At 40.9% G+C, this 25,931-nt stretch overlaps 1 protein-coding gene across 10 annotated transcripts in view; it reads right to left on the reverse strand.

Moving 5' to 3' along the window:
- RBMS1 (RNA binding motif single stranded interacting protein 1) overlaps positions 1-25,931 on the reverse strand; it is a 210,608-nt gene that overhangs the window by 5,766 nt on the left and 178,911 nt on the right. For 4 of the 10 annotated variants that reach the window (XM_079924276.1, XM_079924274.1, XM_079924279.1 and 1 more), the window contains exons 5-11: positions 20,854-21,011; positions 18,755-18,834; positions 7,237-7,352; positions 6,340-6,389; positions 6,120-6,213; positions 3,590-3,637; positions 2,638-2,688 (exon numbers count right to left, since the gene is read on the reverse strand). In XM_079924276.1, the coding sequence (XP_079780402.1) occupies positions 2,638-2,688; positions 3,590-3,637; positions 6,120-6,213; positions 6,340-6,389; positions 7,237-7,352; positions 18,755-18,834; positions 20,854-21,011 (597 nt within the window). The remainder of the gene's footprint in view (positions 1-2,637; positions 2,689-3,589; positions 3,638-6,119; positions 6,214-6,339; positions 6,390-7,236; positions 7,353-18,754; positions 18,835-20,853; positions 21,012-25,931) is intronic. The other 6 variants (XM_079924280.1, XM_079924278.1, XM_079924281.1 and 3 more) reach the window with 3 other exon arrangements.

Raw genomic sequence — 25,931 nt, forward strand, 5'->3', positions numbered from 1 at the left:
GATTCTTTTTTGTTTTCCTTTTTAACTTAATTAATTTTATTTTTGGCTGTGTTGGGTCTTCGTTGCTGCACTCGGACTTCCTCTAGTTGCGGCGAGCGGGGGCTACTCTTTGTTGCAGCGCGTGGGCTTCTCACTGTGGTAGCTTCTCTTGCTGCGGAGCACAGGCTCTAGGCACATGGGCTTCAATAGTTGTGGCATACGGGCTCAGCAGTTGTGGCTCACGGGCTTAGTTCCTCGGCGGTATGTGGGATCTTCCTGGACCAGGGCTCGAACCCGTGTCCCCTGCATTGGCAGGCGGATTCTTAACCACTGTGCCACCAGGGAAGCCCCTGGGTTTTGCTTTTTAACTTAACATGCCATTACAAATATTTACCTTACTGCCTTACTGTCATTATCATCTTTTTTTTTTTTTTTTTTTTGCGGTACGTGGGCCTCTCACTGTTGTGGCCTCTCCCGTTGCGGAGCACAGGCTCCGGACACGCAGGCTCTGGACGCGCAGGCTCAGTGGCCATGGCCCATGGGCCGAGCTGCTCCACGGCATGTGGGATCTTCCCGGACCGGGGCACGAACCCATGTCCCCTGCATCGGCAGGCGGACTCTCAACCACTGCGCCACCAGGGAAGCCTATCATTTTTAATGATTACTTAATGGTACATTAATTGTGTATGAAGCTCAATTAGTTCTATTTCTGGATTTTTGCATTTTCTCTAATTTATCCAATTGTAATATTCTTATGGATTATAGCATTCCTCTCACTTTTGCTATCACCCGATTACCTGAGGATGCAATTATTCTGATACACCCTACAAATATTAATGTTTGGTTTTTGGTATCAATGTACCTGACTCATCCCTTAAATACACTGTTATTTACTGATAAATTGATATACAATTGAGGGCAAAGATTGGTGTGCAGGTGCGTTAATGCTGGTTGCAGGCAGTCTAAATCTGGGTGGGGAGAAGGAATGGATCCTAAGGTAGGAGCCTTCTGCACACACCACTACTGTCTCAAAGTTGTTCAACTCAGAGATGTGCCTGCCTCTGTCTCTAATAGTTGACCCCTCCCTCCCCCCACAAAGGATATGGATTCATGTCAGAAGTAGTTTGTTATTAATATATTTCCTAAGAAATTTTTTCCTTTAAAATTTTTAATGTGCATCATCAAAAAGTGTGTGGTGGGCTTCCCTGGTGGCGCAGTGGTTGAGGGTCCGCCTGCTGATGCAGGGGACACGGGTTCATGTCCCGGTCCGGGAGGATCCCCCATGCTGTGGAGCGGCTGTGCCCGTGAACCATGGCCGCTGAGCCTGTGTGTCCGGAGCCTGTGCTCCGCAACAGGAGAGGCCACAACAGTGAGAGTCCCGCGTACCGCAAAAAAAAAAAAAAAAAGTGTGTGGTATCATGGAAATGACTCAAAAGCCCAGAATATGCAGAAGGAGCTTCCTGCTCCTCTCCCTCATTCATCTGTAGGAGCTACTGTACTAGGAAGCCCCCAAATGAAAAGTGAGCTGATTTCCAGCATTCTCCAATAGGACAGCACAGAGTACCCGGGACGCAGACTGCCATAGGCGTTTGTGTGGCTTTGTGGGTGTATGTGTGCAGATGTGTGTGTGTAGAAACACAGGTGTGTATGTTTATACAGACACACAACACACATACCTATATCATCAGAGAGCTCTTCTCCTGTGTCATCAACTAAACATGTTTTGTCTGCTTCTTCAAAGTCATCTCAGCAACTTCCTGTTCAGAATGTGTCCCTGTTCTGCTGTTTCACATGCCTGGTCTAACACTGCATAGTGTCCTCTTTAGGAAGTTGTCCTGAGAGAAATTCCTATCTCATTTTAAGGCCAAGAACAGTGTGATTTTCCTAAGCAACTGATCCGTTTTATAAGTACTGTGAACTGTATTGCTTATTAAGGTTCCCGTTTTGCACTGGTTACTAGACAGCTTAGGCCAAATTTGTGGCCGCCTCATGGCAAGCATCTAGATTATTACATTAGGCATTCTTAGTCTCTTTTGTGATTTTGTTCTCCACCTTTATTTTTCAACTTTTAAACCTATGTTTTAATTCCACAAACTGGATTTTATGTATCTCTGAAAAATACATTAACTATACTACCTAATAAGGTTAAGTGTAACTCACTTAATTAAAAAAAAATGTAATATATACATACGTACAACACATGCTCGTGTCACTAAAGAAATCACCTTTGTTATTCACCAAAGTCGGTGTTACTACTTTAGTTTTTTTTTATAATTTCCATGGAGAGGCTAACGCTAATGAAAAACTCTAGGTCAATTTTGAACACTTTATATTTGCATTAAACAGAATGTAAAAAATGAGAGCTATTTCATCCTAAGTATGGTTAAAAATTTAGCAATTTTAAAACTTTAAAATTTAAAAATTCAATCTCCTACGTTTAAATTCTCATGGATTGCGAACTTGACTTAAGGTCAACCACCGATTTATTTTAAGACAAGGTGAGTGAAAGTTTTATAATGAACTCATTCTCATATTTGATATTTAAAATCTCCCAAATCCTACACCATCTTTGGGCAAATGGTTTAAACCCAGAGAATGGTTTTTAACATACACATAGCTTACTTATAAACTACAAAGCCATTAAGATGAAAAACTTACGGGGTGCTGCAGGATATACGGTTGCGGTTGCATCCAAGAAGGGCTTTGCACCTGGAAAAGGAAGGATTTTGGAAGAAACATTGATTTCCATTAGAGTGCTACCTATTTCTCTAGAGCTCTTTTAATCATGTTAAGATCTACAGAAGGAAAATAAGGAAACAATACTATCAATGATTAAAAAGATTAAGATTAAGGCAGTTAGAGTTCTTGACAAACTGGTCACTCTGAATAGGATGAAATGATTATTTAAAACCAAGTTCCATTTGCCCACTCAAAAAGTATTTACTGGGTATCAAGCACCAAAGAGAAAAAGGAAGACATAGGTCCCACCCTCAAGAAATTTACTGTCTAAGCAAGGGAGATAAACAAGTAAACAACTCAAAGAAATAGTGGAAAGTATTACAATCAAGATATGAACGGTAGGTGCTTTAGGAATACAGAGGAATGAGAATTAATTCCAGCACATCTTATTAGAAACTAATCCTTAAAGTATGTGCTTATTTAAAGAGAATAATCAAATTCAACCCCCTTTTTATACCCAGGACATTAAATTTCAGAAATCTTGTCTGGCAGTCAACCATTTCTAGTTAGTGTGAAACATAAAAATCTGAAATCCAGATTTAGGAAATTAAACTTCAGTAACTAGATCCTGACAACTACAGTCAAAAGGGCATCTATACAGTAGACCCTCTGGATCAAGAAGTCTAAGACGTGAGAGTCAGGTTCTGTGGCAGGAAAGAAAGCATGTGTAGTCTCTGCCACCCCAGAGAAAGACTATCAGCCCGTTTCTTGATGCCCAGAGCTTTCCTGAGACTATGTGATTTCAAAATGAGTTTGCCTCTAATTCTTGAGAACAAACCCGTCCTGTATCTCATCTGCTACTGTTAACTTCAGAGGTTCTACAGAGAGGATATGGGGAAGAGTCATGGGGGAAGAATGTATTATGATTTACCTTGATAGCAGAGCCCCGATACTTGTTTTCTCTGGTTTCCTTTGCCACCTAAGGCAGACCAAAGTTAAGTGCTTCTGCCTTGTTAACATTTCAGTTATCTGGACTGCAGCCTTTCCCCAACGGGATATTGGTGGTTTCTTGCAGATGCCAATTTCTCAAATCCAATTGTATGAGCATATAGTGGTTTAGCAGAGAAAGGCTTGCTCCAACAGGAGTGCAAGGCCTTCACTGAATAAATCACGGGGAGGCGAGCAGCTCCCGTTATAGACCCCAATTTGGGCCAGATGCACCCATTTTGGGTATAATTCCAGTGGTCCTGATCATCTAATAGCTTATATCATCATGGGGTTAGGAAGCCATGACATCTAATACAATTTTCTTTCTTAAGCAACAAATATGCTGCTGTCAACTTCTATTCCTCAATTTTCCCTAACTATAAAATGGGAATAATAATTATGTTCTGTGAATTCTTTATCATTGGTTCTTTGTCCTCTTTTGGATCATGAATCCTTTTGAAAACCTGATGAAGGAAATAGACCTTTTCCCCCCAACTGACTGCACACATACAAGCAACATTCTGCAAACAATTTAAGAGAATCACAGACCACTTAAAGCCCATTTGCTGACCCCGTTGGGTTCCTGAACTTACAGGGTTAAGAATCAGTCTAAAAGGTAATGGCACTGAGTGCCAGGCAATTGGAATGAATTTCCACATGTATTTTAGGGAAACACAGATTGCCTAGGAGAAGAAATCAGGCCTTTGTAATGAAAAGTTGTTTCCAGTTAAGTCTATCAAATCTATTAACAACCCTGGTCTCCTAATTTTTTTCTATTCTATGAAATAATTCTGTGGCCAAAATGCTCACTGCTTTTATACTAAAGAGAGAAAAAAAGGTGGTGAGGAGAAGCGTTCCTAGCTGTAAATATCTAGAGCTGCATACATTCAGATTAATATGCACAATCTTTCATTTGTCTGAGGATAAGCTTACTTGTCTCTATTTTTAGTGGTATACATAAAGAGGTTTCCAAGTTCAGATAGTTAAGAAAGAAGACTACTTTTCAACATCAGATATAGGAATTGTTAATTAGGGAAAATGCACTAGAGCAGATCTCATTGAATCTCATACAGGAAAGGAAAACAGAGAAATCTTAAGTTCAAAATCATTAAAAAGGCATTAAATGAGTGAGTGCTATGCCTAGCAAACTGAAGCACCAGCGTTAAGTAACTTAACAACCCAGAGAGATAAAAGGAAATGAGTGACGACTCAAAGAAAGGAAGTGAAAAGAACCTAGAAGCTGAGGGAGGCTGTGAATGCTACTTTACAACTTCAGTTTTAGTGCATTTAATCTCTTCTCTTTATTATCCAGAGCTACTTTTATGCTTTTCGACAGAACCACCTTTATGATGTTGCTTACATTGACCAATCCATTATTTTAAAAAAGCAGAATGGATATACTCTTACCAGCCAGTTAATCTTGGATGTAAAGGATGATAATAATAATCATAGCTAACATTTACTGAGTGCTAACGATATGCCAGGTACTGTGGTGAGCTCTCTACATAGATAATCTCATTTCGTTCTTATCATAAGCCTATGAGACAGAAACTATTATTATCCCCATTTTAAAGATGAGGAAACTGAGGCTTACAGAAGTGAAATAACACAGTTATTATTGTTGTCCCCTACCCCCAGAAACCAGGGCTCCAATAACTAACTCAATTATTTTAAAAACAAGAATACACAGAAGTTTAGTTTAGTCACACAGGATCTCAACAGTCAACGAAAGTGTATTCCCATGTCTGTAACTGACTCCGTTAGAGTGCCCCTGTCTGGGCCAAGGCGGCAACCCTGTGAGAGGCACTCTGATACGGGAGGACAAGTACATGTGCACCACCATGGGGTTCATGGAGAACAGGAGCTACCCCTGCAATAAAACCAAATCAACACGACAATAAGGTGCTTAATGAGATCTTGGTTCTAAGTTGGGAGTTTAGGGTAAAGCCTCTTCACAAAATAACATAAACAGGGAGTCACCTCTCTCTTTTGGCCTCAAATCTCACTGCATTGCTCATTTCATGTTACCTAACAGAGACACGTCTTTATTTATTAACATGTTTACTTGCTCTTTTGTTGGTTCCTGCTGACAAATTAACGAAGGCAAGGGTGCACACCTAGTCTGTATTTTACCTAACAGCAATTCTCTTTCTGTTTCAATTTCTGGGACACATGGTGTCCAGCAGCAGGGCCTGTTGTGGAGGAAGTATTTGGGTTCACCCAATTCTAAAATGCTATCGTTTCAAGGAGTGACAACTGACAACCATTTCCCCTCGTTGCACATTCTCCTAAACATAAAAGTAAATCACTCTGTCAAGTAAAAAGCAGCTGATTCTAAATTGGGTATCCAAGCTGCATAACATTTGACTTAAAATTTCATTATAAATGTTCAAAATTTTAAGACACATAAAAATGTAGCAGTGATTCAAGGTCGGCAAGTTGTCGTACTCTTGATGAATCCTAAAGGTACAAACCTGGTAGGCAGATACAGGAGATGCAATATAGGGTGTAATAGAAGTTTGAGTGATCATTCGGTTGGTAGCAATACTGTATGGTGAAGGATAAAATCTAGAACAAACACAAAAGGCTTTATTAAGTAATCCTTTAAATAGAATCATTCACGGAACAAACATCTGATATTTTCCACTTTCACATTTTCCCTCTAGCCATTATGTATTTATCTTAATGACATACCCGTTCTGTATAGCAGCCGTGGTTGGGTCATAAGTAAGTGTCATTCCAGCCTATGGGAAAGAAAAAGAAACATTCATCTGCAAAGGCACAAATTAAAAATTCCATTTCTCAGAGTCATGGCAACATAAAACAGTGATAGTTTAGTAGTATTTGATAAAATTGAGAGCTTCCGTTAGACAGATGTAATTATAAACTCAACACGAGAATTAAGCTGTAGATCGGCACTGTCCCATATGGTAGCTGTTATATTTAAAATTAAATGAAAAGTTGAGTCCCTCTACCATACAAGCTACATTCCAAGTGCTCAAATAAATAGCCTTAAGTGGCAAGTGATCATCACTGGACAGTATAGGTTCTAGAACATTTCTACTGGACAGCACTTCCCCATTCTTGAACCAGTATGTTACTTAAAAAACCAAAAAGAACAATCCATTTACGATAAATATGGGGGAATGATGGGCCAACATTTTTATTAAGAAATTGAGCTTTTTTTCCTAAAGACCATTATTATTAGGCAAAAAATCCTCAATGACAAATATACTGTTTATTTTAATAATATTTCAAGTAATTTCTGAATAATTTAAAACGTAAACCTAAGAAACCATGACATTAGAGGAAAAAAACACTCGTGCATTTCTTACAGCAATTTAAAATGCTCTTTTACTTTTTATGTAGCTAACTGGTAAACACAGCTGCTTCCACCATCTATGTGTCCATCGGGAGAATCACCACTCTTAGCACGGTATCCACCGGGAAGAGTTTTATGTGACATTATAAAGTTTTAATCCTGGCCCCTATTCTAGAAGCGTAGCAGCCAAGTCAAGATGCTGCTTGTGTAACCATCCACGTAGCTTTCATGATCATACACCCCCACGGAAGTTTCAAGAGAGGACTTACAAGTCTCACCTCTCCTTCTCTATGCCACGGTCGTCCATTAGGGATGTATTTGTTTGGGTTCTGTCTCTTCTTCTGTCCTCCATCCGCAAACTTACACAATAAAGGTTCTGTAGGAGCTGAGTAAACAGGGAAAAATAACAGGAAACCAAAATGTTACATGTGTACGAGTGACAAAACGTAACTGAATTTCTTTTGTTTTTTTTTTAAATATACGTGTGTGTGTGTGTGTGTTTATTTTTGGCTGCGCTGGGTCTTCATTGCTGTGTGCAGGCTTTCTCTAGTTGTGGCGAGTGCCGCGGTGCACAGGCTTCTCATTGCGGTGGCTTCTCTCGTTGCAGAGCACAGGCTCTGGGGCACGCGGGCTCAGTAGCTGTGGCTTGCGGGCTCTAGACCGCAGGCTCAGTAGTTGTGGCACACGGGCTTAGTTGCTCCGCGGCATGTGGGTTCTTCCCGGACCAGGGCTCGAACCTATGTCCCCTGCATTGGCAGGCGGATTCTTAACCACTGCGCCACCAGGAAGTCCCTGGATTTCTTTTTTAATAGGAGCAGTGTTGGTGCTCTAAGGGAATGGATAGAATACTTCAAGGCAAAAGTTTACTCAGACCCTTAGGAGATGATCCACTGGTGAAAAATACTGTACAGAAAATATATTAGTTATGGTGTTCAAACCAGAACGTAATGAAACATTTCAAGAGCTATTTTGAGGAAGCAAAGGCATTTTTGGATTCACTTCTGTACTTCTTCAGGTGCAGATACTCTTCTTTTCACTCTGGGCCCTCTCTAATTCCATTTCAGTAAATCTTCAGATGTGAACAGGATTGTGTCACCCACCCCTCCGCCACTTAAAAATGCTCCCATAGCTTTCCATTACGATTCCTCAGAGCAGTCTTCACTTCCTCCAGTAGAAAACAAGCCCCCCTTTATACTGCTCACACTGTATTTTTATTCAGAGCATTTATCACACTTTGTGAGTGTGGCTACTTGTTTGGTGTCTGTTTCCCCTCTAGAGTGGAAGCTCCGTGGGAGCAGTGGCTTCTGTTCATCCCTGTTATTCCCAGTGCCCAAGTAAGTGTCTGGCGTGTTGCAGGCGCTCTCTACATCTTGGCTGAATCAATGAATGAATACAAATAGGTCTTATTTGTTTATTTTGGGGATACAACATGGAAGACAGCTGTTGTGAGAAAGCTGAAAACACCTGCCCACCCTATCTAAAGCTTTTTCTGGGCCTTTAATCATCCCACTTGGTGTTGCTTTACTATGCATCTGCCTCAAAAAAATGATCCCAAGAAACTAACAAAGAAAACCAAAAGATGTGTAAGATGCACAGACTCCCTTACCAGGGATACATATTCATTAGTTAAAATAAGAAAAGAAAAGAAAAGAAAAGGCGATGACATAGTAGGCCACCCATGACTTTTCCTTTTTTTAAAAAAATTTTTCTTGAATGAAAATAGCAGTGTATTCCTCAAAGCTGTGCTTGTTTCTGTATGTTTCTAGTTAATGTAATAAAGACAATCACACCTTCCTGTCTGACTCTCACATTCTGTCCTTTGTCTACTGTGGGACCATGATTACTACTTTCAAGTTCTGTTTCAAAGTTCAATAACCATGAAAAGAAAAATATTACTTGTGGAAAATTTATTCCTTTCTCCTTTGCCTCTTATTATCCTAATTCACCTCTTATTTTATATCACTATTACCCGCCCGCTAATGACAGGGTGGGAGCAACAGTGCCTCTCAATACTCCTCTGACGAAACACGAAATGCACCCAAAACCCAACTACAATTCCTCCTCGAGGCTGTCGGGGCCATGGTTTGGCACTCCTTTTTCCTCTCCCTGGTGTAAACCGCTCCAGAGGGACGGGCTGGCACGTGAGCTCTCTGAATGGCAGCTGTAGTACTACGGGTGCCAGGAGGTGAGAGCAAAACTGTCATGTGTCTGGTGAGATGCCCCGGGCTTCCCTTCTGACTCCTACACCTCCCCCACCCACCGATTTCCAGAACAAGGAACTTCCATTCTTCCACTTAAGGCAAACCGGGTGTGATGGAAGATGGACAGGGGCCAAATCCTACATTCCTAAACTACATTCTCTGTCTTTTCAAAAAAAAAGATACTGACTTTTGGAAATTTCCACCTTCACTAACAATCACAGAAGGTAAAGTAAATGGATGCAGTGAAACAAGAGAGCCTTCTAACCCCTGAAGATGCTTTTAACTCTACAAGTGGGCCGTTCAGGGCCAGATGGAAATGAAGGCCGAGAGAAGACAGCATTCAAGTGGAAGGAAGGAGAATGCCTGTCTGCCGTGGCCGGGGATGCCTCATCCTTGACTTCTAAGGACAAACTGAGAACTTGGAAACAAGATCTCACTCTCCACCGACCTAGAAAGGTCCTTATGGCATCAAATGTTTTCTCCAATGATGTCTGAGGTTTTAGGAATCTGCCTCCCCATAACCTTGTGGAACAAGAGAGAGACATTAAACTCTGTGGTGCTGACACTTTGTGGGGCTTCACTTTGGGGAACTGCTTCTATCTAGAGGCATTATAAAGATGAGCTCCTAGACTGAAATTCAAATAAAAAAAAAGTTGACTTGGCACAGCAAGTGATGCAAACGCACCATTTTCCTCTATTAGCAGAGAAAGGAGGCGACCAGGTCGGACTCATTCTGGAAGTTCACTGGGGCTGCCCGGGCAGGCGTGAATGGAAGCAGCTGGGTAGCCATCCCTGGCGAGTGCCAGGGCTGCACATTTGCTGAGAGGCCAAACAGGCCTTCCCTATCCGTGGGAAGGTGCTTCCAACACATTTTCATTCATCTACACTAAGCTCCGTCAAAGAAAAAGCAATTTCAGGCAACAATCAAGCCTGCTAAAAACGGTGTAATGAGGAGGTAAACATAAAGTGAGCGATGACATGTTTGCAAATATATCATTTAAAATGAAACAAATGGAACAGAATGTAGTTGAATCTTTCAAAAATGAATTACATTTGCTACATGATTTTGTGCTGTCATTAAGATATTTTCCTTCCTCTAAAACCAAAAAGGTTAAGTAGTTACAACAGTTTGTCTACTAGCAGGTGTCCCGTATCTTAGGAAAATTAATTTCTTATTTTAAAGAATTATAACCAGTAGAAATGACACAGTTTTTAGATAGCTGTTGGTTCCTTGCTTCTGGGGAACAGGAATACCCCACTATTCTGTGTGTGTGACGCAATATAAAATTCTAACAGCTTCTTCCCTCTATTACAATTTTCTCTGGTCTGTTTAGCAGTTGAAAGTTTTACTGAGTGCCTACTATGTGCCAGATATAGTCTGAAGAGCTAGGGATACAGGGGTGAATAAAACAGGGTCTTACTTCATAGTTCTTGCAGTCTAATGGGGACGAGAGCATCCCCAATCTTTTAAGGCCATTTAGCCATTTATGGGACAGAGCACTGTTTACTGAAATGTTTGTTTTTAATAAGAATGCCAGCAGAAGTGAAACACTTCTGATACAGGAACAGCTATATTTCTTTTACACTGCCGCTCCTTGAACTTGGATGACATGAGACACAGCTTAATCCTAAGCATTCTTGATAACCTATTGATTACAAAGATGGTATCATGTGTGCGATGAAAGCAACTATGTGAAGATTTCTTTAAGACATTTACGTTACCATTAGACTGAGAAAGAGTCAGAGGACTTCAGTTAGATTTTTGAATCGAAAACCAAACTTACATACCCAGATCTGTGTCATGGCCCACTTATTTTTAAGTGAGCGCAAGATTGTTACAAAATGAGAGTTCCTTATTCGACTGGCATATGCTGCGGCTTACTCGACCAGGGAATAGTCTCTAGTTTGCATTTGGAGCCTAATATCCAGGGTTCCAGGTTAAAGACTAGGAGATGCTATGTGATGTCAGCTTTTCCTACAGAACAGATCCCTCAGGTGGCCTCCTTGATTGTTCTTTGTAGAAGGGAGGTATTGAGGAGGCCTGGCACGCAGAGAAGGACGTGCCCTGAATACTAGTAATATGAGTGTGATCAACAGGTAAGTTTGGGTATATTAACCTTAAAAAAAAAAATTAGTTTCTAACCATCAACCTATATCCTCTATATGGTAGTTTTCTAGATTAGTAACTCTTCACCTTATTGAGCAAAACAATAATTGCAAAGAGTTCTAACAAAAACATTTATGATATAATGTTTCATAAAATTACCCCTTACTGATTGATTCTGCCAAATATGCAAAGTATTCTAGGCTGAATTTCCCTTAATGAATCAGGATCTTTGGGGTTTGTAAAGGGTGTGCCTCAGATGCCTTGTGAAATCTCTCAGGTCAGATTCTCGTCCTTACTCGCCAAGACAGAGAAGTTATTTTCTTGTTCATCAGAACCAACAAGAACATGTACCTCCAGAAGCTTAACTACTGTGGTAGAGCCTTCAGTAGGCAGTGCCACGTGCAAGCACTGATCTGATATTTTGAGGGGGCATCTCTTAAGAGCCACCTAAGGTAACTGCATTACTGGATTCTCCAATGTGCCCTCGACAGGGACGATCTTTTACCAGTGCCTGATTGGTGGCACTAACAGTCCCTCCTAAGGGACTGTGAGCCATAGGGGTGATGCCCACGATGCCTCACTGCACATCCCTACCAAGGCGTGTCCCTACCCATCTTCTGAAGCTCAAACTCTACAGTAATTTGCGCTCAACTGTCTTCCCCAGACACCCCCGTGAAGCATCACTTCTAGAATGCCTGCTTTGACTAAGCACTGTAGTTCATGACTAGACCTCCCAGACATCCTCCCCACTTATCTAATCCAACCACTCAGAGGGCTATGAGTTCTTTGTATTTGTAACGAAGTGGAACTTTTCCTCACCAAGTTCTAACAGCTGGAGAAACTGCTAGAAAAACTCCCATTTTTCTAGCTATGCAGTATTTTATCCCAATCAACAGTCTCTAACACATAAACTGCCCTTGAGAGAAGCTTTTCTATCAGTTGTAGAAAAGTGGTCCACTCAGCAACCGTAATTAGCTTCCTTTCTGAAACTGTTGGCTACTTTCAAGACCCCTCAACTAAGGACATGCAAGAAACTATCCAGGGCTCTTTTAAAAATTTCAACCTAAGGATCTAATAAATACTATCCCTTCTTTGTGTGCACGACATCATTTCCTGTTTCAGCCCCCTATTTGTTTCTAACCAAACCCTGCGGTCCTCTTACCACAGGGCAGAGCTCCGGCTTCTCTCTGCAGATGCCTACCCTCCCACGCCTGCTCTGTTAGGTTCTATCTCTCCTCCTTTCCTGACCCTGATAGAGTAGTTCCATCTCCCACTCAGCTCTACTTATCAGTAAAATAATGGTTAAACAACATTCAAGCCAGGTTAAATAGAAAACAAAAACGCAATACTTCCCCATCACTCCAACATAAATATTTTAATATTCTATATTTACTACTCTTCTAAGTTCACATTTTTCATTTTTGCAATGATAGGGCCTTTTCTTCTACCATTTACATTGTGGACCTTTCTCTACCTTGTTATAGAATTTTTTCTTTTCTTTAATGGTTACATAATGTTCTATTTGAAAAGGGATCATGTATAGTTTCTTTGTTCTTGTAACACCGTATGAACATCTGTGTGTGTTATCTTTTTTATCTCTTTGATTCCAGTGCCCACGCGATATTGGCAGTCAGATTCTATGGTGGTTAGAATACTGGCTCTAGATTAGTCTCCCTGGGTTTGAAATTTGGTTTTGCCATTTACTAGCTAGTGACTCCAGGCACGTCTCTGGTTTCATAATCTGGGAAATGGGGATAATAAGAGTACTTAAGATTGTACAAAAGATTGTTACAATTAACATACATAAACATACATAAAGTTCAATGAATATTAGTTACTATTATTTTATCACTATGACAACAGGAGGAGCTCAAATTTTGAGCTATGGCCCCTCCTCTTACCTTTGACTTATCAAGATAAATTCTCGGGAGAGGAACTTCCGGTTCAGAAGTTATAAACATTTTTAGGGACTGGCCTGTTTTCACTGGAATTTGATTCTGTGAGATTTAAGAGCTGGCTATAGTTGCTGCCTTGGCTTCACATAGAATAAAGAACTGTTCAAGCTGTAGTTAAGGATGAAGTTACTGGCAAATGCCTTTTAGAAAACTGTTTTCATAGTAACACCTACATCTTCCACCCAAGATCCTTATGCTTTTATAAAATCTTACTCCACTATTTATTGTTCCTCTCTGGCAGAACCTGAGAGTGGAAAGGTGTAAAACTGATTGGAAGGGGCCTGCTGTAGGCTGGGTGTGATCCATGGTGGTAACAGCTGTCTGAAGGTAGCCTCCTCCTAAGCCTGGCAGGGCACTCAAAGGATCTTCAGCTAAAACAAACACTGGCACACTTCTAGTTGAGGTCCCTTGTCACTTTTTAAAAACCAGACTTCCCTCCTTGGTAGAGAATGAGTCGGAGTTTGGGATCTGCAAGACAGCCCTCACCCCACTGGCCTCCCAGGATGGTTCCAGCACTTTTGCTTTCATGGCAATGATTTACTCATAAGATTCCAGCCCTTGGCTGGAACATCTCAACAATACATGCATTCAGACTCTGCTCTACTGTACATACTGGGTGAGACAGACATGAACACATCATGATCCCAAAGGTATGATCACATTGTCTTAAAGGTCAGGAACATTCCACATGTATTTCTTTTGTCCTAGAGTTGCCAAACGTTTCTGTTTTTAACAGAGTTAATAATGCTTAAGCCAAACATTCGGGAAATGAAACGGGCAATAAAAACCCTTGAAAGATTTCCAGGTTTTTTACTAGGTTTGTAACTTTTCCCCTAAACATTACCTTTTCTGCCTCCTGGCATAGGACAAGGCCCTAATAATTTTACCTATACACAGAACGTTCCAGAATGTAAGAGCGGTTTTCAAGCCCTGCTGGGCATGTACCCAATCTGAAAAGTCAAAGTAACACATAAAGTAGATGTAAAACAAGCTGAGGTCTTTGGATGGAGCAGGCCAGCAGTCACATATGCACTTCACAACACGACAGAGCTCCTCCACGACACAGGCAAAGCTTTGGGCGATGTGGCAGAATGATGTCCGCACCATACTGGGCATCTCAAAGGCGCTCACATATCCAGTGAAAAGACACTTCTTTCTTTTCTTTAAAAACTCTCTGCCCTTAGCACACAAGGGCAGACTCCATTCACGTCATGGAGAGGTCCAGAAAGAGAGATGTGACCATACTGCTTCCTGCAGCACCGAATATACACGTGGCCTTTATCCACGGGGGGTGTGTGTCGTGCGCACCTCCCACAGAGGCAGAAACGACGGGTGCAGGGCAAGCAGCCCTAGGAGAGTTCCAGCTAACATGCCATGTGCATTAGTCTTCTTGGAGACTGTACTCTCTTCCAGGAAGGTACTGGAAGAATATTTTTCAGACAAATCCCTGAATCATGGCCATGAGTGATAGTGTTTTTGCCTTGGGCACGTCTCCTAATTTGGACGTCAGTTCTACCCATCTCTCGTTTCTAACGTTCACTGTGTGGGAAACCACCACCATCCTATTTCTCCATAATGGAATTTTTATCAAGCAAATGGGACGTACTTATTTTAAACCTCTGTGGAATTCACCTAGATTGTCTCACAAAGAAGTCATTGCTTCTTTTACCCTTGTTGGGGTCCTTCCAAGCAAATCTGACTTTCTGCAAACCAGCTAGCACTCGAAATCAAGGTAAATCCAAGCAAAGGACAATATTTCAACATTTTCAGGGAAAAATGAGAGACTGAGTGGGAGGAAGGACAGAAGGAACTGCCTTCTGAGCAACATTTTTTTTTTTTTTAAACACAAACTATGATGTACACTTGAAGAATCTGCCGTAAGATAAAGCCTTTTTGAAAATGTGGTAACATCAGACACAAAAGCACAAGATTTTTAAAAAGTGATTTCAGAAAGCAGATTGTATAAAAAATCGTGACGTGGTATAGTGGATCTTTACGGAACTCTAAACGTATACTATGTTATGCACCAGGCCCCAGGCCAGGGTGGGGTATGCCAGGCATGGGGGAAGCCAGCCACGTCACCCCGGTATGAAAAGAGTGTGTTGGCAGATGGATGGGTGGCATCTGAGAAGTGACAACTCACGCGCACAGCTGACCTCTCTGCTTTGCCATCTAGAGACTTTCTTAAGAGCGCCACGCGATGAGTTTACGTTCAGTTTACTGTTCGTCGCACTGTTCACGCGATGCGTTTTCTTTTCAGTCCTCAAAAGAAAGTGTCTTTTGGGGACTGTGTCTAATGTAGGTTTCCTTCCTATACTTGGCTCCAGTGTCACAGGCAAATCGTCAGTCGTGCAAGAATCGGAGTACTCTGACACAAAACCATCCTGGATAATTCTGCTTATGCCCGCTAAACAACTTGCATCATTAAATAAACCATCCTCTGACTGTATTTATGAAATGTTACGTCTGCCTAGCAATGAGCCTACATTATTTAAACAGTAAAGTGGAGGCCCATTCAATTTACCCTTGCCTGACAATATTTTTGTTTTTCATCTGGTTCTACTGACAATAATCATATGCATTCCACGGGGAAACCCATGTCACAGCAGCCATTCAGGTAATTGGAAGGGAGACAGCAGCATCTAATAAACAGACAGGTAGTCAAAGATAATTCTTGTATCGTGTGTACAAAAAAGCAATCCAGAGAAGTTGAAAATGGTTTCAAATTCTGTTGTGGGTTCTCAAGTCCACTGGAGACTTGTTTTGGGGAAAGGCTGGGTTCACTGGAATAGCATGCTTCCCAATCCCGCATTGTACGTTTCAAGCTCTTGCCAAAAAGTAGCTCGACTTCACTTAAAGGCAAAAGCTATACAAAACGGCCATCAAAATAGCCACGATTCTTGTGATGAGCTCTATGTGAAAAATGCTCTTGGAAACCGCTTGGTGACTTCTGCTGGTATAGGGTGATGCACAGGTTTTTGGTGCCTACCACAAAATTAAAATAGAAAACACAGCCCTTCCCGCCAATATAAAACACAATATAAAACACAGCCCTTGCCGCTAAGGACATGCAGTCTAGCTGGGAACCAAGACTAAAACATGTGAGAGATCATCAAACATCAGAAAATGGCATAAAGTTAAGTCCTGGTTGTCTTCCCTGCCCGGATGCTCTCCATGGAGAAGGAACCCATCTGGTTCTTACGCTCGCTTTGACCCTTAGCACTACTTGGAAGAAACTATTCATCGCAAAGGTGCAGAGAATCCTACAATTATTTGCGTGTGGTTTGGAAAACAAGGTCTTTTTCTTCCTAGAATGGGTGTGACCAAGAGTCTTCAAACCTACTTCAAAGAAAACAGTTAAATGACACAACCATGAAGTCCTTTGGAGAAAAAAGGAAACTGTCCAACCTCAATTCGTGACACCCTGAGATCTATTTCATTCAGGGAGCCGGTAGATCTTATCTTTGATACAACATCAAAACAAATGTGTGCTGGGGTGTTTTTCCTTCTCGAAATCTCCTTGTTGCATGCAAGAATGAGCTGAGAAAGTAACGAGGTCACAGGTGGGTTGGGTGAGCAGCCCTTCGAAGGGACTTACATAATACTCTGGGGTTCTGCCCATGCTGAGGATGGCATGGAAAGCGAGGAGAACACGGGGGGCAGCTGTGTGCAGGGGCCTTGGAAGGCCCCGCCGGGCAAGGCTGGCAGAAGCCTCCCACGTATGAAATTTCTCCCTTGTCTTTACTTGGTTGGAAGGTAAAAATATTCCCCTCTCGTTTCTTTTTTTTTTCTTTCAACTCAAGTGTTGTGGATGGAACAACAAAACTGACTTAAAAAACAGAAAAGGAAGCTCTTTCACAAGGCTGAGTTCCTTGGAAGAGCGTACGTCTAGACCTTGTATTTTATGCTCTAGCTCAAGCTCACATACAGCCATGCAAACTGTATGCTGTCAGATTTTGGTATTAAAGGATGCAGTTAGTCCGTGGTATCGCACACACTTATATACAGATTCTCTATGAAGTGAGACTCACCTGGATACAGAAAAGTAAAGTGGATCCCTAATCATAATCATCAGCCATCCAGTTAAAGATGGAACCTTGGAGCTACAGAAGAATAAATACTGAACGCTAGTTACACACGCACAAATGGAAACGTCTTCTAGTTTGTGGTCAGCCGCTTGCACGCTAGCTTGCAAATAGGTAGTGTTGTCTTGGTGAATAGTGAAGTGAAATTTATGCAAAACCAACAAACAGTTACTGGTGCTTGAACAGTACGGTTCAAGTACTGAGCTAGGCATGAACACAGAAAGATAAGAAAACAGCCTCTGCCTTCGAGGAGCTTAGTTTAGTGCACTGACACGTGTAAACATGTTAAATGCTGCCGTACAGGTGGGTGTCCTCAGGGCGCTATGCAGACAGTAACCCAATGGCAGCAGAGGAAGCTGTTGAAAGGGCAAGACAGGACAGCCTGATTAAAGGGAAGTGAAGTCATCTCCTTAGGATTGGGGTGTGGGAGCAGTTTAGGGAGAGGGCTGAGCAGGCTGGTGAAAACTGAGAATTGCTATCTAGGTAAGGGTGAGAGGCTGAGGGAGGACCAGTGATGCTGAGGGTCTGATCAAGCTGGAGCCCACTGTATTTCAGACCAGGTTTAGTGGGAGCTAGAGGGGCTGTAACGTTGGAATGAAAAGCTCCTGAGGTGCGGTGTTTTCTTGGTCAAGACAACACGGGGCAGAGCAATGGGAGGAAGTGGCCACAGAGGAGTGGATGGAGGGGCCACAGAAGTTGAGTCCAGGCACTGTAAGGGGGAGGGGTAACACATGCTGACATCTTCCAGAAAGAAGGCGCGAGCCAGGGTGGAAAGTACCACAGTCCTCAACGGATAGGACTGACAGGATATTTATTGAGGATGGTGATGAGGTGAGTTAGAGGATGGCTTCCTCATCCAAGGAGGAGTGGCTTCTGAATGCTCTGCAAGTCCCACACCTCCTTACCACTGGGTCTGCTTCCACTCATATGTGTGTGTGTGTGTATATATATATATATATTTTTTTTTTTTCCCTAAGCTTACGTTTCATTTTTTTTTGAATTTTAAAAGAATTTTTTATTATAGTTGCTTTACAATGCTGTGTTAGTGTCTGCTGTACAGAAAATTGTATTAGTTATACATATACATATATCCACTCTTTTTTAGATTCTCTTCCCATGAAGGTCATTACAGGGTATTGAGAAGAGTTCCCTGTGCTATAGAGTACGTCCTTACTAGTTATCTATTTTATATATAGTAGTGTGTATATGTCAGTCCCAGTCTCCCAATTTATGCCCCCTCCCACCCCGTAACCATAAGTTTGTTTCTCTATGCTTCCATTCATATTTAAACAGTTGGGAGAAGTGAATTTTGAAGTCTTATTTGTAGATCCAAAGAAATAAATTTTAAAGAGCTAAATGAGGAGTTTTTTGTTCTTGATATAAGAGGCACCACATCCTAAACAAAAGACTACTGATACAATTTTAGACAAACAACATACCAGAAACTCCGGGTGGCGTCTTAATGAATTTTCCATTAAAATGACCAATAACGGCTTCGCACTTTTCTGTTGATTCCATCCTATTTATACATAAAAATAAAACACGTAAATAGTCAGAGATACCTTAGTTTGCATTTTGTCCTGTGCACATGAATACAATCCTATAGGTTTATTGGATACAAATGAAAACTAACAAAAATGTGAATGATAGGAAAAAGTGGGTTTATTCTATCTTTTATTTAACTGTTGTTTGTGTGCTTCCATAGTAAAATAAAAACTTGATAACCACACAGTACATTCAGAATCATAAAAGAAATAAATTATACAAAGAGTATTTAATACCAAGCATAGGAAATGTATAATTTTTTCCCACTTGTAGAAAAACTGATAATCAATACACAATAGCTTTGTTAGTCATGATAGTGAATTAAAAATAAAAATACCAGTTTAAAATACTAGTGTATTTAGTGCTGCTGGGATATTGGTCATTTTAAAGATGGTCTTTCCTTTTACATATTCAAAAAAACGACAGACTCAAAAGTCATGATAAGAACAGGTGTTAATCAGAGGATGTGTCTTACCAGTTTTTCTCATTAGCTTGAAGTTTAAAATTAAATTAGTGAAGTCAATTATGTACCTTCTTTGTCATCTTGGCTTTAGAGGAGGAATTAAAGGATGGAGCCTAACAACTTATTCCACATCTGCAGGTGGCTAAGAACGCCTGAGAAACCTTTCAGGGGAATTAAATCATTTTGATTTATTTTTCTTTAATGGAAAAAACACTGAATAATCTGCTCAAAATGCACTACACTCCTGGACTGCCCAGAAGAGTTGCACCTTGGTTTTAATGGGTGGTTTTTAATAGTTTTTAAAAGCAACAGAATTTAATTGGGTTCTATCTTTGGATACAGAAATGAAAGTCCTTGATCTGCTTTCAGAGGAACACCCACTGAGGGACGATTTTCAGATGGCGCTGGGCCTTTCACTGTTTCACCTGGGTCCTTTTAACCCATGAAGTGCACACTGGGGATGCTGGCCTTGGTGACTTTCCACCTGTAGAATACCTTCGTTTTATTATAAAATCGTCTGGCCTAACAGAAAGAGTAATGGACTGAAAGCCAGAAGAACCAGGTACTAGACCTTGCTTCATTGCTTGGCAGCCCTGTGACAATGATAAAGTCCTTTCTTTAACTCAATTTTCCTATATGTGAAAGAGTGAAAAGTGCTTGCTTTGTTGATCTCACAGGCCTGAGGTAGATGCGATTGTCATCAAATAGGATAATGTATAGGAAAGTAAAACGTCAGCAATTTCCCCTCCAAAACCAAAGTCAATACTTTAAGACATGTAGACGTTATCCGTTACTGCACAGTATTAATAGGTTGCTAAATGATGTAAAATCAGTTTTTGTACGCAGGCTTTCAGATTGCAACTACGTCAAAAACCAAAGCTTCTTTTGTTTAAGGTTTTTAAAGGAAGCAAACTAACCATTACACGGAAGTATCCTTTCTGGGGAGGAAGGGATAAAAATAAAATGGAAGGAATGAGGGTAGTTTAGATATCTGCAACATTTTACTTCTTAAAAAAAAAAATCTAGGCAAAAACTGTAAAATGTTACAACGTGTGTAACACTTGGGGGGGGTTAGACAGGTGTCTGTTGTACTTTTCTGAGCGTTTGAAATATTTCACTTAAAAATCTAATTCACTGACCTTATTGATGATGAACCAAAGTTCCATCTAATGAGACAAAAATACCAATTTATTTACAAAATTTAGGAGCCTGAGCTTGTTGTTTTTAAGAAGTTTAGGCATCTTGATCTAATTAGTCAAATTATTAAGGAAACATACTTGCAGAACTACTGCTCATGTGGTATTTCCTTCCCCTAGGTCACCAAATATTTAGTGTCCTCAGGTTCAAGAATCCTAATGAGCTTCCAAAAGATTTGGAAAAATGCAAACGATTTTTTATGCATAATTTAAGTTCATGGTACAACTGGCTCCTAGAACCCTGGCTTAAATTCTCTCTCCTTGCTCAATTTTTATTTTCCAGGAAATATAGCAGAGCTACTGTTGTTGACAAGAAGACAGGTAGCGTGCTTACCTAGCAAAGCCAACACCACGACTTGTCCCACTGGAATCGCGTAGTATCCTTGTAGAAATAACTTGTCCAAATGGTTTCAGCATATTTTCAAGTTCTTGCTCATCCATGGACAGTGGCAAATTAGAAATATACAAGTTGGTAGGATCTTGTTCCTGTTGCTAAAACCGAACAGAGAACTGTCTATTAATTTCCAGCAGAAGGTGAGATATGTGAACACACTTTTACTTGGCCACTCTCTTAGCTCAGTTCCTTTGAAAGTACTAGCAAGTGAGATCATGGGAACTACAGAACACCCGAGTCACCAAGAACACTTGAAAACAGTGTCTGAAGCTTGGACAATCTGTGCAGGTCAGACACGACCCCACCAAACCATTCTTGGCAGGTTTGGAAGCAGAAGCGCTGGCAGGAGTCGCTGAGTTGGAGAGGATGCCCTCATGGAAGCAAAACTCTCAGCTGTTTGCAGTGTTCTACAAAATAACCTCTCCTCCACGACTATTTTTAGGAGCCCATTTTGGGCACACTATTGCACAAATGGCTGTTACTGCTAATAATTCAATCCAGAAACACACGACGGATTCTGGACTAAGTCAACTAAAGTCCAGTGGGATTTTGCCCAAATTCCCTTCTTTTGCTCTACAGCAGAGTCATTACTACCTCTGAGTTGTGATCACCAATAGGAAATAGAGGACTTCCTAAATTAACAAAAACAAAACCCCACAAAGTCATACAAAATGACAGACTCAAGGCAGTACAAGTTTTAGAATCTGGATAAAGCTGAACTCAAAAGTAGATGGGGGAAGGGAGTTTTGCTAAATCTTTGCTACTCTAAGAGTGATCCAGGGGCCAGCAGGGATGGAATTACCTGCAAGCTTACCAGAAATGTAGAATTCCAGGCCCCAACCCAGACCTACAGAATCAGAAACTGCATTTTAATAAGATCTCCAGGCAGTACAAATGCATATGAAAGTTCGAAAAGCAGCAATTAGATCATTGCCCACCCACCTTTGCACTGCTGAGGTAAAATCAGCTGAAAGCAAAGATAGCAACTGAGTTTTCTGAGAACCAGTAACAGCTATGTATATTTACTGAGTCTGGTGTTAAATCATCAGGAAATAAGCTTATATGCTATCTGGAATATTTTCTGACCAAGTAAAAACTCATCTCGGCAACTGTGAGATTAGGATGATCTTAACTTTAAAACAGGCTTTCCTTTGATCTTACTACCACTTGTATCTTTACATATTGAACTATGCAAGTTTATGATTTTTCTTTAACAAGCACTATTAGCAAAGTCATTAACCGATGTCTTAGCCTTAGGCAACAGAACAGCACACTCATTATATTTAAATTTCCAAAATGCACAGTACTTTAAAAATATATGTGAAACATACGCATATTTGTACAAAGTCTCTACTTTCAAATGTATCCGGGCATTAATTAAACCTGAAATAAAACCTTTCCTTTCAGATGATCTGCAAGTAAAAGTAACTGACCTTTAAGATTTAAAACAACAATCTGGTATCCTAGGGAATGGCAAATACCCTGGTAGTCCCAAGAATTAAAGTTACCAAAGACTGAGAAACTATGGGCAGAAAGTACTGTCCCTATGACTTCCCGGTTCTGACAGAAGGCAGCCTGTTACCAGGCCAGTCCCAAAGGTATGGAGCAGAAGCTCCCAACCTGGGTGGCCCAGACTCTCAGGGGTGTCAGTGCGGTTGTGTCCAGGAAAAAAATTAAAAAATTTCAAGTGCTCAGTAGCAAGCCAGAAACTTAACTTCATTAACCCTTGACAGACTAAACAAAAATGGCAACTACCTTTGCTTCTGTCTGAAAGTAGATAAAGTCAGGGTGGTACCACTGATTACCTTATGCCCGGCAAAACCTCCCACTGAAAATTACATAAAGCATATCTTTAATGTACAAAAATTGTAAAGCGATTTAATAAATGCATGACAGTAATAGATAAATTGCTTCAGAATAAAGGGAAGAACAAAATGGTCTTTGGTATTAAATTTTTCAATTTCTTCTCAGGTGGACTACAAGCTAAAATTTTAATTCCTTATTTCCACTTTATTCACTACCTTCCCTGACTTCACCCAATTAATCCACAGCTCCTCAATTAACTATCTCATGTTGGCTCTAACCTCCCAAGTCCCTGAATCTTTCCTGGAGTGCACAAGACTGTATTTGTTCCCGTGGAAGTCTGGTCCTTAGTTGGTGAACACAGATAGGGTTATTTCTCTCTGAAAGTGGGGTCCTGTAGCCTAATACAGCCCAATGACATTTATAGTGCATTCTGTCCATCCCAGACCCTCTTATACAATAACTGTGACTCCAGGTCTGTCTTCTAGCCGTTTATAGTTGAGTTGGGGAGATAAAAACACATATAATGAATGCTGTAACAGAGATGTATACATATCACAATGGGAGGACAGATAGGGGAGCTTGTCTTTATTAGGGAACACTTTACAGAGGGCATGACATTGAGCTGAGACTTGAGAAACAAGCATAAGGCATGAGGCTGAAAACCAGATTGTGAAAAGCTATCCAAGGAGTATGACTTTTTTGGTCAGTTATCACTGCTTAAACTTTTCCACTTAAGCAATGCTAGCACGAAAGAGAATGACTATGTATCCTGAAGAGTGTGTGGGCAAAGGATAAAGTAGCCTTGCCAGAGCTGCAACGTTTCCTTGAAGGCTTGTATTTTATCTAAAAAAAAAAAAAAAAATCACGTAGATGTTGCAATCTACTCCCTAACTATTTGAGTTTGTTTCATATGGAAACAGTATTTCTGAATTAATACTTTCGAGTCATACTGACACTGCAGGAAGATAAGCCATGTTTATCCTGTGATTTCAGGCGTTATACTTTGTTGGGTGAAGGGAGGAGGAGGAAGGGGGAGCCTTGTCCCTGTGCTGCAGCTAGAAAGCCACGCCCTAAAAAATCTGCAGCCTCTGGAGGCACAGAAGCAAGGGAGTGATGTGATCAAGTCTATCTTATTAGAAAGATTTCTGAATCACGCTTAGTCAGATTCAGGGAACTCCCTAATTAAAGAGCATTAAAACACACCTCGGACAAAGATGTGGCATAAAAAATGTTACATAAGAAACATGTATCATAAATATTGTGAGCTTTCTTTTTTTAAAAATAAATTTATTTATTTTATTTTTGGCTGCGTTGAGTCTTCGTTGCTGCACATGGGCTTTCTCTAGTTGCAGAGAGCGTGGGCTCTTTGTTGCAGTGCGCAGGCTTCTCATTACGGTGGCCTCTCCTGTTGCGGAGCACGGGCTCTAGGCTCATGGGCTTCAGTAGTTGTGGTGCACGGGCTTAGTTGCTCCGCAGCATGTGGGTTCTTCCCAGACCAGGGCTCGAATCCGTGTCCCCTGCATTGGCAGGCGGATTCTCAATCACTGTGCCACCAGGGAAGCCCGTGAGCTTTCCTTTTGAGTTACAATTATTAAAATCTAAATGACTAACATTTAAGAATATTTAAGAATGTTCATAGACTTTGTCATCTGTGAAGTATTTTCAAAAGGGCTGACAATGTAGGTAACTAAGTACTTTCTAAATCTGTGGTTTAGTTGCTATTAAACTATTAATAAAAATGTTATTCTTGGGTCTTCCCTGGTGGCACAGTGGTTAATAATCTGCCTGCCAATGCAGAGGACACGGGTTCGAGCCCTGGTCCGGGAAGATCCCACATGCTGCGGAGCAACTAAGCCCGTGTGCCACAACTACTGAAGCCCCTGTGCCTAGACGATGCGCTCCACAACAAGAGAAGCCACCGCAATGAGGAGGCCGCGCACCGCAGCGAAGAGTAGCCCCCGCTCGCCACAACTAGAGAAAGCCTGCATGAAGACCCAATGCAGCAAAAAAAAAAAAAAGTTATTCTTTAAAATGTTAATTCAACTTGAATGTTTACCAATGAAGCAAAAAAATAATAAAAAGTGCTAAATCAGAATCAGGAATTTGAGCTCCTAACCCACTCTATGATGAATAGTGAGATAAGATAGACTAAATACAGGTAGATATTTCCTGTGATTTTAACGCATTTTTTTTCAATAGCAAACAGTCAACTAGCTCTCTTCATTTGGAATGACCTCTAGGGCTAAACAGTATTTATCCTTCTTTTCAAATGGTCAACTTATCCTGCACACATTGCATACAAAGTTGCAAGTAAAAAAAAAAAAAAAACAAAACAAAAAAGAGAAGCAACTCCAAGCTGGCAGCAATGGCCACAAGAATATCTGATCACCAAAGGGTCCATGCATTCTAATCACCATACATTCCTAGTAAACGGAACATACAGTACTTGTACTACGTGAGAGTGGTTCTTGAATAAGGGTAATTTCGCCCCTTTAAAATCAGGGACAACCGTAACTCTGTTTTATTACATACAATGCTATGTCAAAAAACAATTTTTCTGTAAATTATGGGTGGTCAGACATAAAAATGGGGCTAACAGGCCTCTTTATATCCCTAGGCATGCAAAGGGTTCAATGGCTTCTTTAACAGGTAGAACACTTGGATCCCACATTGGCCATGAGAGGGATAAATGGCCGCTAATGTTCGCTTGAGTAGAAAAGTGGGGCTTGGAGGTCCCTCATGGTGTAAAGCACTCAGTCATCATCTGAAAGAAATTAACAAAAACCTCCCTATGCGTGTGGAATGGTTCCTAAAATTCAAGAAAGGGACCTGGCAGGAAGACCAGATATCTGTTTTCTCTTGTACTGAGTAGGTTCACCAACCAGCAGATAGCTGCTCATGGGCATGTGAATGCAAACTGCTTGAAGCATGGTAGACCTCTGTGTGGAAGGGCGATTAAATTCCTGCTCCTTTGACTGCCTATTTACTGAAAAAAATGCGAGCATACAGCTAGGCAAATAACACAGGGCGATCCGCCGACCCCCAGCAGGTCTTAAGAGGTATTGCGGAAAGGCCTACAGAAGTCACTCTATTAACAGATATCACCAATGTTGACTCGAGTTTTGTATCTTTTCAGCTTGTTATCTGAGGTTTTTTTCTTCTTTTCATAGATTGAGTCTTTTATTTTGAAAAATGCACACATTTGAAACAAA

Source organism: Stenella coeruleoalba (assembly GCF_951394435.1).
Source record: "Stenella coeruleoalba genome assembly, chromosome: 6".
In the NCBI taxonomy this organism is placed as follows: domain Eukaryota; kingdom Metazoa; phylum Chordata; class Mammalia; order Artiodactyla; family Delphinidae; genus Stenella; species Stenella coeruleoalba.